Source organism: Mustela nivalis, assembly GCF_964662115.1.
Source record: "Mustela nivalis genome assembly, chromosome: 20".
NCBI classification, from domain to species: domain Eukaryota; kingdom Metazoa; phylum Chordata; class Mammalia; order Carnivora; family Mustelidae; genus Mustela; species Mustela nivalis.
The window spans coordinates 10,367,932-10,387,041 of record NC_139039.1 but is presented as its reverse complement, the minus strand read 5'-3'; the positions used below and the strand labels follow the sequence as shown (position 1 = coordinate 10,387,041).

General features: G+C 43.1%; 1 protein-coding gene across 9 annotated transcripts in view; it reads left to right on the top strand.

Moving 5' to 3' along the window:
- Positions 1-19,110, top strand: part of UNC5D (unc-5 netrin receptor D) — a 562,020-nt gene that overhangs the window by 462,173 nt on the left and 80,737 nt on the right. For 6 of the 9 annotated variants that reach the window (XM_082715458.1, XM_082715460.1, XM_082715459.1 and 3 more), the window contains 3 exons: positions 2,120-2,305; positions 6,134-6,511; positions 12,385-12,469. In XM_082715458.1, the coding sequence (XP_082571584.1) occupies positions 2,120-2,305; positions 6,134-6,511; positions 12,385-12,469 (649 nt within the window). Of the gene's footprint in view, positions 1-1,321; positions 1,337-2,119; positions 2,306-6,133; positions 6,512-12,384; positions 12,470-19,110 lie in introns of all 9 variants that reach the window. The other 3 variants (XM_082715461.1, XM_082715456.1, XM_082715454.1) reach the window with 2 other exon arrangements.

Below are 19,110 nucleotides of genomic sequence, written 5' to 3'. Positions count from 1 at the left end.
AGAATTCTGGTTGTCTGGCTAGCATAGAGAGCAAGATAGGAATACAGAGGAACAAGCACAACTTGTTCCCGCTACTCGGTTTGGCCTCGGGATGTCCATTTCCAGCCGAACTCTTTAGCCCTGGTCATCCTCCTGGTTCCTGCTCCTGCCTGTTTTAGCACCTGGGACGCTGAAGGGGTCTTTGTCTCTCCTTTGCCAATTCAGCAGCTGCATTCAGTACAGTGCCAGAATGTTCCTGTGTCTGTGCTTCGATGCTGAGCAGGTGTGTTCTCCCCAGATATGCCTTTTAAGCTGATAGTGTCATCAGTCAGTAGTGCCTGAGGAGCCGATGGCAAGCAGGGGGGAGGCTAATTGGTTTCAAGCCAAAGTTCTCTCACTACTCCTGGTCCCCTGTTGTGTTCTGTGTCCTCTCTCCGCTCTGAGTACAATTACCTCATCCAGGGAGCTTAATTGAGGAGAAGGAGGGTGGGAGTCTAACCGGGGGCATAGGTGCCCTTCCCTTTCTCTAGGAGACTGAAAGTCTGGGATCGGCCCCACTTACCACATGCCTGGTTCTGGGTGGTCAGAGCAGACCATCACCCAGAAGCCTCCATCCCTTTGCCTCTCCCACCGGGACCACCGGGACACTGGAACTAAAGCCGGAGTCATGCCCCGTTTCTCAACACCGTTGTGGTTACTGACAGTGTCTTACAATCCGTGAACCTTTCAGATACCGTTCTTTTGGATGGTTACGCTCCCTTGCACGTTATTTGTATGTGTTTGCGGCCCTGTTGCTGAACCGGCTCTGCTTGATTTCCTCGTTCGCTCTTTAATTTGGTAGCACCTTATTTTACAGCCCACTAACTTTGTCAGACATAAATGCCTTTTACCTGTGTGGTTAGCAGCACTCCGTTGATAACGTGAGTACCATATTAGGCTGCACTGAAGGCATGCTAAGCACCATGCAATTACAAGGTGAATATACGAGAGCTCTATTTTAGCCTCTAAACCCAATACAGGGTGACAGGGTCATTACTTTGGGACCTATGAAGTATACTCACCCATAATCCGTAGGGAGATGAATTACAGAGTTAGCGCTTCCAACCTCCTCCTTCCACATACTTTCCAAGATGTAGCCTCTCTCAGGGTCACGTGATCTTGGATAATTCTCCTCCTGAACCGTAGTAGCCATGACGAATGTCTTCCGGAATGAACCACACCCACAGGACAACTAGCAAATGAGTTGGAAAACAGCTACAACTGATCTTGGGGGTTGGGGAGACACCCACATTCTCAATTCAAACTAACGCTTTTATTTTTGCTTTGCCTATGCATTCAATAGGATGGAGTAGGAGAGGTATGGGAGAAACAGCATGTACCCTTTTAGAGACCGGTCCTCCTCCACAAAAACGTTATTAAGTCTAGCACTTACTGGTGCTAGAAAACATTGACCATGGACATTGGAGCACCTAGGACCAAGACCTTCATATCTCACAACAGAAATTTTTGCTCATAATGATTGTAAATGTCTTAACCTGATGTTGTTAATGTTCTCTTAAACGGAATGATTTGTGCCAAAGCTAAAAAAAAAAAAAAAAAAGAAATCCTATTTGTGAGCTCTGGTCTTCTCTCTCTCAGCTCCTAGACTGTGTATGAGCTTCTCACCCCAGCCCCACTCTCTATGAATGCATGTGCCCCACATCATATAGAAGCAGAACAGTTCGCCCATGTTGTGTCATTGTATGTGGCTCTCATGTCCCCCCTTCAAGTAAAAATAAGATGCCAAAAAATCCTTTGTGGGTAAATATGACTTCCTAAACCAAGTCAGTTAAGGAGTTGTCTGTTTTTCCTTGAAAAATATTACATGCTTTGCAAAATTGATTCTCTTTTAAGATTTTATGATGATGTGGTCAGCTACCTTAATGCAGTCAAGATATTTGACTGACGTCCCTCTGATTTATACAGGGTATTTGAGAAACATGATTATGTGTAAGAGTAGAACTTAAACAACTAGCTACATATGTTATTTTGTCCAAGCGGCAGCTCCAAAAAATCCAATAGCATTTCATTTGGTATCCCAGGGTGGCTTTTCAGCTCTGTGTCTGTGTTGGCCATTTAGGATTTCTCTTGTGTCTTTCAGGCATTGAGAACGCCAGCGACATTGCTCTGTACTCGGGCTTGGGTGCTGCCGTGGTGGCCGTTGCAGTCCTGGTCATTGGCGTCACCCTTTACAGACGGAGCCAGAGTGACTATGGCGTGGACGTCATTGACTCTTCTGCATTGACAGGTGGCTTCCAGACCTTCAACTTCAAAACGGTCCGTCAAGGTCAGCGGCGTAGGTCCCCCCAACACCTCGTCCTCAGGACCATAGAGACTACGCTCACACAGGACCCCCAGTGCTCTCCGGCCCTGTGTGAAGGTAGCTCTTGGCACTGGGAGCCGCTGCCTAATTGTCTTCACGCATTAGGATCCCAGGCCCCGTGGGGTAGTCTGCCTCAGTCACTGGCTCCGAGGAAGACGAACGGAGGATCTCAGTTTACCGTTAACAACATTGTCAGTGAGGCACTCCCATCTTTGATATGCGGTAAACTTAGCAAGTTATTTTGTCTCAGATTATCCAACTTTCTATCTTAACAAGACTGCTTTGAGACTATTTCATTAACTAAAATACTGATTATTCAAACCCGAGCGCCAATGACTTTCCCATAGCCTCCCATGCATATGAATTCTGTTACAGACTAGGTAGAGTGATTTGTGTTACTTCTATTTTGTAGAAGTGAAAAGGACTTCAGAGAATCTGTGATGGGTCAGGTAGCCAGCAGGGGAAGAAAAAATGAAGTTCCCAGCTTAAATGACTCTCACCTGTTGCCCGGTCGAGGCAATCTTTTGTTGGAGGGAGAAGGAAATTGATCATATCACACTATAGCCATGCTCATTTTCAAAACAGAGTCATTTAATTCTCTTATGTGAGCCAAATCTGTTTCTGATTGCAGGATGGAGATGAGCTATACATGGGTTTTGGTTTAGAAAAAATGAAACTATCTCCTTTCAGAGGGTGAAGTTTTCCACCTTGACCCTTCCTGTCAATATTATCACCTTTATTTCTATTTATTATGCATCACTAGGGCCTATAGCCCTGGACAAGAAGAAGTCTCACTGCTTGGTAGTGATTGAGGAGTGACTGGGTTCCAAAGTGGAATCCGAACACGCTAGAAACTGGGAGATGGCTGGTAGAGACAAAATGCTTTCTTGCCTGCCGCTCACTTCTGGGCATCAGAGTTTCAGGTCTGAGCCTGCTTCTCTGAAAGGGCCACAGCCCCTTGACTTGGGTGCATAGCTTAGTAGATATGATTTCATTTTGAAGGGGCGGGGTGGGGGCAGGAGTGGGAAGTTGGGTGAGCCTGGTGGTGTTTATTACATGGAGCACTGGGTGTGGTGCATAAACAATTAATTCTGGTACACTGAAAAGAAATTTAAAAAATAAAAAATTTAAAAATACAAAAAAGAAAGAAACAGAAAAAAAAAATAAATACTGGGTTTAATGTAAAAAAAAAAAAAAAAAGAAATCAAATGAAGAACTGATCTTTATACTCCATAAGAAACTGGCAAGATTTTTCTATCAAATATAAGGTCTCAAGGTCTCAGACTATAACATTTTAAAATAGAAGAAATACAGTCATTTGAGAGAGAGAGGCTTTGAAGTCAGATAGAATCCAAAATTGTTGTATGACCTAGTTAATTGATTGTGCTCTGGGTCTCAAGTTTTATAGCTATAGGGATCCTCCTATCCACATCAGAGGGTCCTCATGAGGATTAAGTGACCCAGAATAACAAGGATTATAAGCCCTTGGCATATAGAAGGTGCTCAATAAATGTAATGAGTGTGAGTCTAAATGCTAGTGGTTTCCTCTGACTTTGGCCCAGGAGGCCAGTATGTTCCCTGAAGCAGCAGGTGAGGGGCTGGTTTCCTTGCCCAAGGGTTTGGAGAATGCTGACTTGCATAAGCTGAACCACATCTCCTCAGTGTGGGCCTCCTCAGAGCTTGTACTGTATTGTGACTCTCTAAAAGAATAGATAGCCCTTCCAAACTTCCTTTACCATTTTGGTTTTATTTTTAACCAAGAATATCCCAAAGCTAGTGATTAAAGCAAAAATCTTTTACTAAGATTCTCCTCTACCCTAGATTCACTGTGATGCTACATACACCTCCCATTGACCCTCATATGATTTTCACCTCTATTGTCTTTTTTTTTTTTTAAGATTTTATTTATTTGACAGAGAGAAATCACAAGTAGATGGAGAGGCAGGCAGAGAGAGAGAGGGAAGCAGGCTCCCTGCTGAGCAGAGAGCCCGATGCGGGACTCGATCCCAGGACCCTGAGATCATGACCTGAGCCGAAGGCAGCGGCTTAACCCACTGAGCCACCCAGGTGCCCCTCACCTCTATTGTCTTAAGAGACATCCCTTCTTGAGCAAATAGAGCTAGAGGATGAATACTGATGAGACTTTTAAACAGAATGCCATGCTTCGATTTGACCAGAAGTTTTAAAAGGATTTCCAAAGGGAGCTGTGGAATAATCAGCCAACTTTCTTCAACCGTGGACTCTTGTCATATGTACATACTTTTGTAATCAGGCATTTTCTCCTTAAGGTAGACTTCAGTGTAACTCTAGGAAATCTTTTTTGCTGCTTGGCTTCACGTAAGCTGGGAGGGTCTTTTAAAAGTGGCCAAAAATTAAGCTCCAGAAGGTGAGGACTTGAGATAAAATAGCCATGAGTCTCAGGGATGCAATTTTTTTAGGTCTCAGTGGAAGGGCCTGTTCCAAATTCTTTTCAGATGTGACATGGTTCTTAAGTCCTGCTTCTTGCTCAGGAAGACCATAAACAAGAACCAGGCTGAGACCTGTAGAATTCAGTGCAGTTCCGTTAAAAAGCACAGCTCCTTGATTGTGTCTTGGCACCAGAGCCACAAGTATGAAAAAAAAATGCATCATCAAGGAGCCTTTAGATCTACAAAGCCTTTTCATCTCATTTTGAACCTCCTCCTCTATGATTTTGGATTCTTAGAGCATTCGAACAAGAGGTGGGAAAAGTCAGGTTTATAGATTTCCTGCTGGCATTGCTACAAATTATGAGTTGGAAGAACAATACAGGCTAATACAATATGGCCTAGAATTGCAACATTTTCAAAAATATCACACTTTAAACATTTTGTCAGGCCCCAAAGGAAAATTGTTTAATATGGTTTGGGTTTCAATTTGAGAAGTCACATTGGTGGACTGATACGGGGGGGAGGTTTGGGACCGAGAGTTATTTCGTTATTTACTAACAAATGAGGTTACTTCATCACAAGAAAATAGCACGGCATTTCTTTTTTAATATTTGGCCTAGAAAATATCGGTGAAAGTCCAACAAATGAAAGTCCAATTTCTCATGTTTTTGTAAAGATTTTTTGGTTTCAGTTGTTCTGAGACAGAAAGGAAGCCGTTCTCAGCTGCTCCCCAAGTAGAATCAGGAGTCTCACTCTCCCCGTGGGGGGGGCTCTTTTTCCTCTCCGGATGACATATGCGCTGTTAGAGCAGCCTCAGACACGGAGCGATCCGTGGGCTTCCCTGACCGTTTTGCCCAGAGGACACAGCATTTCCTCCCCCGGCTCCAGAAACTGCCCAGAATGCCACGTGAGATGGGCTGCCACCAACGCCGTTCTCGTTATAAACAGCCCTACCTAGCTGTGTCACCTCTTACCATTTCAAATGAACAGATGTTATTTTTCCTCCAAACTGGATTCCAAAACATCTTTCTTTCTTTTTTTTTTTTCTTTAAGCTTCTCTCCGCCGGTTAAAATAGTCACATAAACAATAATACCTGAGCTTGCTGCCTGACGGAGTGCCAGAAATACTTGTTTTGAAAAGATGGCATCTGAGGAGCTCTGGAAATTTTTTTTTTTCCTGATTTGGAGACTCTGCTGGGAAAGCCAGAGCCCCCATCTCCAAGGCTCTGGTCACTCCTGACCAGCCTGTCAGAGCTGCCGCAGAGGCTAGGGCCTGAAGGGCCGCTGGCAGGTGCACGGGTGGTTATGCAGTTAAAGGCAGAGGCAAAGGGGTAACTGGGATGCCTTTTCATTTCTGAGTGACAGATCAATTTTCTTTGACCAGGTAACTCCCTGCTTTTGAATTCCTCCATGCAACCAGACCTCACAGTCAGCCGAACATACAGCGGGCCCATCTGCCTCCAGGACCCTCTGGACAAGGAACTCATGACAGAGTCCTCGCTCTTTAACCCTTTGTCCGACATCAAAGTCAAAGTCCAGAGCTCATTCATGGTGTCCCTGGGTGTGTCTGAGAGAGCTGAATACCACGGCAAGAATCATTCCGGGACTTTTCCCCATGGAAACAACCGCAGCTTTAGTACGATGCATCCCAGAAATAAAACACCTTACATCCAGAATCTGTCATCGCTCCCCACAAGGACAGAACTGAGGACCACTGGTGTCTTTGGCCACTTAGGAGGACGCTTAGTCATGCCAAATACAGGTAGGTGGTTAAGTGTGCGTTTGTGTTCCAAGCATTCTTTTAAATGGTTTATATTGATACAATTATGTCCCGTAAGATTCATTTTTAAGATGCTTACCATCTTTGTGTCAGAGCTACCAACTCTGGTGCTATAAGCCTCCTTGATTTAAGTGGCCAACCAGAATCGATGCTGATTTTAGATTTTGTGGTCATCACTTCAGCACAGATCACTTGCTCTATTTGATGCCTTTTCCAGTTGACAGCCATGTTTGCTCAGGAGGTTTGGGTGGTCCCCAGAGTTAAACCCCCTTGAAATATATTTCCTAGAGCACGATCAGGCAGCACTGAGGACATTCCTTGACAGGAATGAGAAATACCATGTTTTATAGCCAAACATGGTTTATACACTAGTAGATAATTTAGCAGAAGGACACTGGGAGTCGAACTTCCTCCATAACTGATCTAATAAACACGGTCGAGTGTCCACAGACCTTGCTATCATGTTACTTTATGAGGATCAGTGATGAAGGTTCATTACGGAGTTGCTCTTTTAAATGCAAACTTCAGGTCCAGGGCTAAATCGTGCATACAATTAGTTCTTAGGAATTTTTTTCCTCCTTTTGGTTAGAAGGGGGGTTTTCTTAATGTTTTGACAAGTATGCTTTAGGTATATAGACCAAATAACTTTTGTTTTTTTAATTTTATTTTTTCAGTTTCCAAGATTCATTGATTATGCACCACACCCAGTGCTCCATGCTCCCTCCTTAATCCTCACCACCAGGCTCACCCATGCTCCCATCCTCTCCCCTCCAAAACCTTGAGTTTGTTTCTCAGAGTCCACAGTCTTCCATGGTTCCTCTCCCCCTCTGATTTACCCCAATTCACTTTTCCTTTCCTTCTCCTAATGTCCTCCATGTTATTCCTTATGCTCCACAAGTAAGTGAAACCATATGATAATTGACTCTCTCTGCTTGACTTATTTCACTCAGCATAATCTCCTCCAGTTTTTGATACAAAAGTTGGGGATTCATCCTTTCTGATGGTGGCATAATACTCCATCATGTATATGGACCGTATTGTCTTTATCTATTCATCCGTTGAAGGGCATCTTGGTTCTTTCCACAGTTTGGCTATTGTGGACATTGCTGCTATAAACATTGGGGTACAGATGGCCCTTCTTTTCACTACATCTGTATCTTTGAGGTAAATATGCAGTAGTGCAATTGCAGGGTCATAGGGTAGCTTTATTTTTAATTTCTTAAGGAATATCCACACTGTTTTCCAAAGTGGTTGCACCAACTTGCATTCCCACCAACAGTGTAAGAGGGTTCCCCTTTCTCCACATCCCTTCCACCACTTGTTGTTTACGGTCTTGTTAATTTTGGCCATTCTAACTGGTGTAAGGTGGTATCTCAATGTGGTTTTAATTTGAATCTCCATGATGGCTAATGGTGATGAATGTTTTTTCATATATCTGTTAGCCATTTGTATGTCTTCTTTGGAGAAGTGTCTATTCATGGCTTCTGCCCATTTTTTGATGTGATTATCTGTTTTGTGTGTGTTGAGTTTGAGGAGTTCTTTATAGATCTTGGATATCAGCCTTTTGTCTGTAGTGTCATTTGCAAATATCTTCTGCCACTCTGTGGGTTGCCTCTTTGAATTGTTGACTGTTTCCTTTGCTATGCAGAGGCTTTTGATCTTGATGAAGTCCTAAAAGCTCATTTCCGCTTTTGTTTCCTTGGGAAACACGTCTTGAAAAAAATTACTGTGGTCGATGTTGAAGAGGTTACTGCCCATGTTCTCCTCTAGGATTTTGATGGACTTCTGACTCACGTTGAGGTCTTTCATCAATTTTGAGTTTATCTTTGTGTATGGTGTAAGAGAACGGTCAAGTTTCATTCTTCTATATGTAGCTGTCCAATTTTCCCAGCACTATTTATCTAAGAGACTTTTTTCCTACTGGATATTTTTCCTGCTTTGTTGAAGATCATTTGGCCATAGAGTTGAGGGTTCATATCTGGGCTCTCTACTCTGTAGGCCAAGTAACTTTTAAAATGACATCCTGTCAATGGATTAGTCTTCAGAGATGTCATCTAAGACCTAACTGAGTGGCCGAAGAGGACATACTCTCCTCTGATTTCTAAGCAACAAGAATTAGGTAGCGCTCTGAATCGTCACTGGTTGGCCACTGAGAGGAAAGAGTGCACTCTCTCTGTAAGTGCGACAAAACAATCAGAGAGCATTGAATCAAGACCATCAGGGCCTTGACAGCCCACTCTGAGGTATAGCTAACCACCCTCTTCAAATCAATGATCTTATCCTCTAAAATGAAATCTGCCATAGGACTAGTCTGAAGCTCCCATTCCAGCTAACCGGCCCTACAGTAGCTTACTGAGTGGACACTGCACTTAGGTTCAAGTTGAGAAATGCTGTCTTATTCTCCTCCCTCAGCTGATTCCTTAAAAATTGCCCTTAAATGCAACCTTACTCATCATGATTTTGGTTTCTGAACTTTCAATTCTCGAAATCTTTCCTAGTCCACGTTTTAGGACATCGTTAAGAATCTTCGTTTAAACATGCGTGAATGTCAACATGGGACGTAATCCTCCCTGGTCCTAATTGGCCGTCAGGAGACTCAATGCGGAATGAGTCAGTCAGCCATGCTTACCAAGTACCCTTCTTGTAAGAATCTATAAACTGGAAGTATGGGCTCTGGGAGAAGAAAATGACACAAACTGCTCCTAAGAACAGGATATATTCATAAAAATCCTGGAAAGTTGCATTTTTGTCTTCCCTTCCCTTCCTAACCCAGTGTGTGGCACTTCACAAGCTCCCAGTAGATACTGGTTGAATAAATTGGCCCACACTCCTCCTCTCCCTTCTTGTCTTTGTGTGTTTACATACATGTAGAAGGCAGGCCAAGATCAACCCGTTCACTGGCTCTGTTCAACGTTCATCAAAAAAAGTGAGATGAAACCATGACACAGATTTTTCTTTTTCTTCCCTTTTGACTTGAGAAGTACTTGCATTGCAAACGCAAAGTTTTGATAGCGTTGTCTGGTTCCCAAACACCTCCTCTGTGAAAGGGCATTTTCAAAGCTTCTAATAAGAAGTCCTGGACAAGATTGAAGCTGTTCACTGGGAATGAGTTTGAGGAAAAATAAGTGTGGGGAATTGAAACATATGCCATGTTATTTGCAGAACATAAATGCGAAATATGCCCTAGGGGGCTAAAGTGTAAAGAAGCAAGGCACAGCAATTAAATTGTTCTAATGCCATCCATCCCGAATTATTGTATGATGCCTGGCAACGGTTTTTCAAAGAGGATGGGATGGTCCCCATGCTGTAGTAGTCATTTATTATGCAAAATATGAAGCAAGAAACTCAGACAGGTGGTTTTGTTATCATACCAAATAAAAGGCTGTCAGGGTAGCAGGTGGAGTTTGGGGGAGAGTATGTTTCTTTAATCAGAGATAACTGGTGAGTGACATATCGAAAACGGACTCTTCTTAAAGGGACTACATGCATAAAGATTCCCCACTCTGCCTTTCCTCCTTCATAAACTGTAACTTGCCGCCCACGTTACCACCCACCATGACCCTGCCTCGTGGTTTTGTCCCATCTCTGTTTACAATATGCTTATTTTAGTGGGAGGAGGGAAGTATGTTTGAAAGAGAATTGTGAAATGAAGGAAAGATGAAATCATTTAAAGCTCTAATGATCCTGTAGATTCAGGTCGTATTTAAGAGTATTATGAAATAATGTTTCAATCTGAACACAGGGAATTAAGCTGACTTGAAAGGAATGAGATAGGATCCGTCCTACAAACAGCCCTATCTCAAATGTCCACATGCATATTTATTCTGATTCGTTGTGGGAGTCGCCTGTCAGACACGGATGATCTAGAGAAGAGACCACGTCTCAGCATCTGGCTTTTTTTTTTTAAACAGTTTCTAATCCTATTCCTTCATTTATTCAGGATTTTGTTTTTGTTTTTGATTGCCTACTGTGTGCCAGGCATTGTGCAACATGTAATTGATATAATATGCTTTTTTTATATTAAGCACACTGTAGGATTTATTTGTGAGTTTACAAAAGACACACTAATCAACATATCAGAAAGTTAAAAGTGATCATTTTTGTTGGCAATCGAAGAAAGGACTATACAGGGCACCAGGCAACTCTGTGGTGAACTTTTCTGTATCTTGACTATGGTGGCGATTAAGAGAGTATATATGAGAAACTCATCATTTTGTACTCTTAAAATGGGTACAATTTATTGCCTGTGAAATATACCTACAAAAAAGGAAAAAAATAGGAAAAAAAAATGGGAGCACGATAAAGTTATTCTTTCATTGTTTGATGATGCCATATTTGCTTCTATATCTAAAGAATTTGGACTGAAGATCTCTGTTGTCCTAAGGGCCTAGAGTGTCTAAAAGAGAGGCAACAGAGAAAAAGTACTGTGTCAGACAGAGAATACAGAGTGTGTAGGGTGTGCGTTCAGCTTGACACCCACACCCAGTGAATATCCTGTGTATCACACCTTCTGCTCCACAGCAGGGAAGGATGTCCTGGAGTCCACTTCATTTGGCAACTACATTTAAAAAAGAACAGGAAATGAAAGGAAGAGCCTGATCAGAGGCCCCTAAGTATGGCAATTACAGTTCCATTGACAATTAAAGTCCAGAATATAAATGGATACTCTTGCTGAAAAGCTGTAAGCAAGATGTAAATGTGCCTCATTCTTAGTGCTGCTGAAAGATACTGATGATAACTAGCATGTTACTGACTAATGCTCATAAATGTGCATCACAAATAACATGTTTTGCGATGAGTCTTGGATTCCTTGATTCCACAGCAGCTAACAGGCACACCGAAGGATATCAGAAAAGCCTGCCATCTCGAGATGTAAATTACCACTGGCAACCTGAAAAGCTTTCTGTGCAATTACATTAGCACTAATGAAAGGGGGAAAGGTGGGAACTGCATTATTCAAAGACTTGGAGGATGCCCTGAGATTTTATTTTGCAAAGGTCTTACTGTGTCTCTATTTCATCTCTTTTATAAACAAGAAACTACATTAAAAAGAATCTCTGCCTTCTCTAGATTCCTCTCTCTTGGCCAAAGTGAAATATTTACTTCGCAGTAGACAAGAGGAGAGGGAGGACGTTGCACACACAGAGTGATAAGCCTTCCTGGACCTTCCCTGTCCTGCGCTACAGGATCTTGCTGAAGTTAGGCTACTGATTTTTCTCTGATTTGACACGAATATGGTTATGCCACCTTTAACGTTCATCTTCTTTTTTTCCCCAGCAAATACAGGTTGTCACATAGCTGGTATTTGGTCCTATAACGTCCCTAAATTCATCCCTGCTTTTTTTTTTTCGCCTCCAGTTTTCTTGAAAAAATACAGCACCTCTTTAAACTTACTTTGAGATGCATAATTTATAAGACAATTTCATACCAGGCCTGAGCAAAGCATTAGAGGGCTCGCCCACCATCTCAGACGCCTTTTCCGGAAATGACTAGAGAGAGATGAGCTACAGCAATACAGTTGGATAAACTCTTATAGTCTCAGACAGGTTTGATGGTGTCTGGTCTCAGGACGCCCAGTCCTTTAAGAGAATTAAAAAGTGCCAAGAAGACTCTAAGTATTTTGAATTTGAGTACACAGTCGAGTAACATGCTCCTCTTTATGTCACTGTTGGGAAACAATGTTTTCTCCATGAGTTCTTGGACTTTATAAACTTTTCAAAGATCAGGGTTTCATACATTGCTGTGAGGGGTGTGTGTGTGTGTGTGTGTGTGTGTGTGTGTATAAGGTGCTCAGCTGAGGGGTTTCACGACTATTGGAAAATCGGTGAATAACCTCTGGGCTTTTTCTGTTTTAGGAGTGAGTCTACTCATACCGCACGGCGCCATCCCAGAAGAGAACTCTTGGGAGATCTACATGTCCATCAACCAAGGTGAACCTAGGTGAGAGACGGAGAAGCGTGGCATATTGATGACATCTTAAATACAGAACAGAGCTTCTGCAGAACACCTGAGGTTTTTGAGATAATTTGGTGTGGAGGTGTACAGCTAAGATCCGTGCATTACTTGACTAAACAGAGGGAAATACCAGTTGCAAAAGTGTAGGCTAAAATGAAAACACACAGAGCTAGCTCTGCAATTTTCAGTGGCTCATCTAGGCCACTGACCTCTTGACCACAGACAACAAACAACCATGACTCAGTAGGCAAGTCCTTAGCAGGTCCCCTCCATACTGATTGCCTCACCTAATTTTTCTCTCAAAAGAAAAAAAAAAAAAAAATCATCCCAGCAGGCGCTTTTCCGTGCTAGGCATTATGCAAATGCTGAGAATGACCAATCTGTGACCTCTTCGGGTCAGCACCAGACCTGCTGTAGACTGAGAGAGGATTTCTCAGGTAATCTTCCCTCCGTGGAAAAACACCTTCTCCGCTGCAGTAGCTTCCAGGTCTGACACATTTCAGTAGCGTTAAATTCAATTACATATACAAATCTTGTCGCGGAGTCTTTAATGAAAGTAGTTGGTTATTTTCTTAGCACAAGTATAATATTTGTGGAAATGTCGCTTTCCTCCACACAAGATAAAACCCGGCTCCTCTTTAGAAAGCAATTTCTCTCATAAACTGGATGTGTACCTCTGGCATTTTCAGTCTTAACATCTTGGTTCTTTGAGGCTAGATTTTTTTTTTGTTGTGAGCAGGGAACACGTGAAGGAAAAACACTGGAAGGAAAAAGAGCCAGAGAAACAGATGGTTTGAACAGATTCTGATAGCTATCTCCATGAAAGGATTTGTTGGTGCCCAGTGGTTTTAACTTTCTGCTCGAGAGAGCTTGGAAGGAATGGAAAAGTCTCTGCTAGCTGGCTGTTGGCAAGGTGCTCAGAGGGCACGCGAGTAGGTCGTGGTGTGGCTGGCTCTTGTGCTGTTCCTTTCAGTCCTGGAGAACTAGATCCCTCACTTCCACACCTGAAGGCATGTTAGGGTCTGAACACCTCCATGTACAAGTAGAGGCAACCAAGATGCAGATGGGTTTGGAGTTTACTCAGCATCTCACTTAAGCAGACCTAAAAATGGAGTTTCCTGGATAAGGGTCACCTCTTTTATATCCCTTCAGTTGACTTCTATGAGAAGCCATACTTGTTTAAAATTTAGGTCAGGGTCCATTCTACACATGCTGCTGAAAAGGTCATCCTGCAAAAATCAAGAACGAGGCTGAATCCAGTCAGCCTGCCCGAATCACAGCCTCTTGCAAACCTTTGCCCCAGCCCTCAGCTTCCTTCCTTATAATCCATCCACTGGGCCTACGTTCAGCTCTTTCCTCTCAAACACAGTGTCTTCCACCTCAATAAATAGGACTTATGTGGGAAACATCACTCAAGCTGTCCTGCAATTACAAAAGGAGGAGAAGAAATATATTAAAGACATGCAGTCACCTCCTGGCCACCACGAGGTTTTTAAGTTCTGTGCTAACCTGTCTGGTTTATCTATCCATATCTAAGACATGAGTTTATTACTGTTGTCCAGGAAGGTGGACAGCAACAGGAACGTTTCTTCAAGGACTTCAGCTCTGTGAGGTGGGCATTTTCCTGTCTACTCATTGGAGGATAAGATACAGTTGCAGGAGGCCTACATTTCTTTTCTTGTTTTCCTGCTGCTCAAACCTTCCCAGATGTTCCTAGCTCTTAAGAAAATGACCAGTCGCAGGCTACTGCTCATTTAGCTTTCTTGAAAATCTTCATTTCAAAATGCTCCAAACTACTTACGAAAACACTAAAAATAGCATATGCCTTTCTGCCGCTACTTTTCTTAAGCTTGGTGATTTTTTTTTTCCATCCCTAACAGGAGGTTGCTCAGATCTAAGTTCTGCAGCTTTTCATCATGGGGTTAATCAGAAGGCCATTAATGTAGCACTGTTTAGTGTCACCTTGCCTTTGGGACATCACTTAAAAACCCATTGTCATCTTATGGTGTCCTTCTGTCCTGCTGAACTTGTGCTCAGAAGAAGGCCCGTTTTTTTCTACCATCTGTAGACCTGGAACAGCACGGTTCCGTCCCTTTAACCTCTGACTTTCCGTCACTTCCACACCCAGAATTACAGTCAGATCTTGAAAACAGCCTCTTTAAAGTCCATTCCGTTTTCCTATTGATGGCACCTTTCTGTTGCTATTTTCTGAGTGACATCTCTGGGATAGCTGGTTGACGAGTTAGTGGAACTGTCACTGAAATCATTGATCCAAATTCAGTAGCAGATTCCCAGAGACAGGGCTATGTGGAATGAATCACAGACTTAAAATAATCCCCTGTATTCAAATAGGTTCCTAGGGCTGTATTTTGAAATCTGGGTAGGTTTTCAGTGAGGGTGTTCGTTGTGTGAATTTATGCACCCTGCCCTCTCGGAAGGCCCGGCTTCTATTGCTGGGAAGTCTCCAGGAGGACACTCTGTACTTCCCATTAAATGGAAGGATGTCACTCTTCCTCAGTGTCCCTGCTCTGTCTACACTTTCAGGCTTAAGCTATGATTTTAATGAATCCCTCCCAACCTCGTGCAGCGGTCTGGACCTCTGGTTGCCCATAATGCTGAGGAGATGATCTCTGTTGGCTTTTTGGACAGATATGCATATTAAATGTTTTGCTGGATGAGGACTTTGCATTCTTGGAAAAGTAATAATTACCTCTGTTTCTGTGTAACTTGCAAAGTGCTCTAGCATGCATTTGACTCATTTAGTCTTCCATTATGTCAAAAGAAGAGGATGTTGTAGCAATTTTAGAAGGGAGAAAAAAAAAAAATCTAAAAACATGAAGGTTCCAAGCAGCAAAGCTGCTTCGAAGGGCATGTTACTCTCCTGGCGGAGCTGGGATTTGACTTCAGGCTAACTGACTGCAATGGCAGTGCTCACACACTAAAGAATGCCATCTCTCCCTGATGTCAGAGCCTTTACGGAAACCACTTTCTGACTTCATGTTCCAACTCTCAGCCCCTAGAATGGGGCATCCTCTGGAATCGCTCTCTCTGAGCATGAGAATTAAGCAAGGCAGAAAGACAGGATCAAGTTGAGTTTTTCTTAGAAATACATTGGGAAAATTGTATTGTTACATCATAGAACTGAGAGCACAGAGGCTGGAAACAAGTCCCACCAAAGTGATGAGTCTCAGGGGACATGATGTTAGGAAACATCTAAACGCAGTGGCTAAGAGTGTGAGCTCAAACATCAGAAGCCCTGGGTTCAGATCTAAGCTTCACTGCTTCCTCCATGTGACTTTAGGGAAGTTCATAAAACTCTTTGCAACCCAGATGTGTCTTCTACCTTATAGGGATATGGTGGGATTGTGTGGTACACAGGGATACAGAAATCTGAAACGTGATAAAATGAGTATTCTTTTCTTCCTTGCTACACTTACATTTGACAAAGCATTCTACCTACAGTATATGCTTTCATCTTCACATTGAGCCCACACGGTAAACAATAATGATTATCCTAATTTTTTATAGATTTGAAAATTAACAGCAAGAAAAGTTAGTAAGCTCGACTTGGGCTGTAGCCAGATGAGGCACCAAAGCAAGATGATCTGGCTTAGAAGGCATTTCAATGCTTCATCCCAGTCCCTACCTTAAGGCACAGTTAGGTATGTCATCCATGAGTCCAGTAAGCCTTGTCTTACGCCTAATGATGGATATAAACCATGAAACAGATGGGGAGGGGCCCAGATTGCGGAAGGCCAGGATCACTTTGCAATTCAATGTGGAACCACACTGCAATAGGGAATCTCATGGAAAACCATGGAAAAATACAAAATGGCCTTAATCCAGTCCAAGCATAGACACACAGACACGATGTAGAGAAGAGTGCTTTCCAGAAGAGGTCACTTGACCTGAGTCTAAAACATCAGTAGAAATTAGCCAGGCAAAGAAAGGCATAAGGGCAGTACCTACCTCAATGTTCAGCTCCAGGATACATTTTCCATAATCTACATAGCATAAGAGTGGCTGAACACAGATATCTTTCCCTGCTTTTAAGTCATTATCTTAAGCAGCTTCCTTCCAAGTGTAGCCAGGCCAGGGCACAGATTGGACAATGAGTTAGGTTTCACACACTGAGCCATTCACAAATGAAAGAACACTTAGTGGCATCCCAGGAACGGGAACTCGAGTAGCCTTACAGAAAGGCAAGAGCATGAAATTGGGGCTGCCAGAAGTATTTGCTAGGGAAGCCCTGGCGCTCCTCCCAGAACAGGAGCATTTGGTCAGCTAGCTCAAAGTCAGAGGTCACATGACCTCCTTTCCTATCGGCCCCCTTTGGAGAGCGGGAGCCCAGTACTGATCATTCTCAGAAAGCCCCTCTCTTTTCCCAAACTTCAATTTGAAAGAATCTGGGGTTGTTGTTGGTACATTTCGACAGGAGCTTTTAGGGTCAAATTCTTCTCATCCTTTCTGACCGGGTTTTGATAAACTTTTATACAATGCAGGTATCTCGGCAAGGGAATTAAAGTCTCATTTTAGAGACTCTTCTCACATGGATTACAATAAGAAAAGATGTGGATGCAACACAGCCTTCCCTCTATCCTTCCCACAGGTCTCGCACGCCTCCCTACCCCGTAGTCAGAGAGTAGAGAACTGGACCAGAAAATTATTATATGGAGCTTTCTTCCAAGAAGCAATAAAACGAAACCAAAGGCAAACACTCATTTTTCCAATTACACTGTCATGCGGCTATCCCTAACCAAATGCCGAAACTGGAACTGGAAATATAAGTAACGTTATTGAAAAATTTACAAAAAGACACATAGTCATGAATTTGGGCTCGGCCCAGATGGCGTATTTCAACCACTTTTTTCTCTTCTGGTTTTGTTTTGCTTCTGAATGGTCTGAGTCAGTGGGTACTTCTTGGGGTGAAGAGCGGGAAAACAGATGTGGTGGTGTTAGGATGCATGAGCTGTTTTTACAGTGCCTTGATGGAGCAAGAGTTTTAACAGCAAACCATGAGGTAAGACCAAACACGAGACCAGGAAGACACAAAAAGTCACCCTGGGAACTGAAGAGAATTTCTTTCCCAGGAACGGCTCACCACGAAAACAGTATGGTAGAGGCTGTTCCTGTGGAATATGGCTTCGTGTAGCTGTCCCTCCACAGTGACAAGACCAGCACGCATGCACACGGACACGCACACGCACCTACGTCTTCGTGACTCAGGCCTAGCCAAACATATAAAACCTCAGAAACACACTTAGGCTGACCTCATTTCTAGAAGAGTAAGAAGAAAATCTGGCTAGGGATGGCCATTCCTGTAAAAATGAAATTTTAATGATGACTAGTCTTTGTGTGAAAACCCCATGTCACAGAAAACTAGGAAACCACATTTACTTTCCTGGGGCCTCCCAGAGCTCTGATTTCTCACAAGGTAGTGAACCCTGGTTCCACCCTGCCACCAGGTGACTTCTCAGGACATTGCCACCAGGGAGAAAACCTGGCTAAAAGCTTCTGGGTTGATTTGTATCTCTGTTGGCTTTCTCCAGCTTGGGAGACCTACCTGCTAGGGTTCGTCTCAAGCCATCCCCCAGCTTAGGCAAAAAACACTGCCCCTTCAGCACTGCAAAACTGTTGCTGACTTCTGGAAAAATTTTCTCAATTAATATTAGAGCTCAGTATAGTCTATGACTATTAAGCCCCAAATCTGCCCAGTACTGTAAAGCAGGATAAAATATCCCTTCTATAAGGAGTTTATTTCTGGTGGAGGTGATGGTAGAAGGACTGAGGTTGTATATATGTATCAGAATGATGTTTGGGGGTACAGTGACCTTTTCTGTATTCTGAAAATTGACAAAGCTCAGAGCATATGTACAAAAAGAGACCACCAGAGAGAGAGAGAGAAGTGCCCCCACATTCTAATTTCAGAGATTTTCAAACTGTTATGCCAAAGGCTGATTTTCCCACCTTCCAAGAAGCTTCATTTCATCAGCACGGGCATTACTGCTCCCCAGACCGCTCACAGACCAGGTCCTCTCCCTCCCTATTGATAGAAGAAGAGAGAAAAATAAGTCCTATTTTGGAGGAGAACAGTCATCAAAAATGGCTGCCTCTGCTCTCTCCAGTGTCAAAGAGAATAGGCTCAAGAGAATCCTTAATTAAACTTGGGCCATCTGCAGGAGAACTGGACAGTGATATTTGATTTTCTCATTGTTTATAAGCTTGTTGACTTGTCCCGTGATGCTAAAACTAAGGAGGGAGGAGCAAAGAACACTTCCATTATTCCCAGGTCCCCATCCTTCCAAGGGGTAGAGAAGATGGACCCAAGCCAGAGAGAGTAAGTGAGGTTGAAAACAGGTTTGCCAGGGGCCAGTGCAATGTGAGGCAAAGAAGTCAGAGAGCGGAGTCAAGATGCTGCCAGATGGGAGCCAGTTGGCGGAAGTAACCGAGACCCGCAGAAGCTACAGATGCTTCACAGCAACTGTTTGCTGTCCCATCACCAGCACCCTCTGTCCCAGGGGACTTTGGGCATCCCAACCTATCTACTGAATCTGGTAAGGATTCTCTTAAGACTTGTAAGTCAACTGAGAACATATCATCATCCTGTCACAGGTAGTTACGTAAGG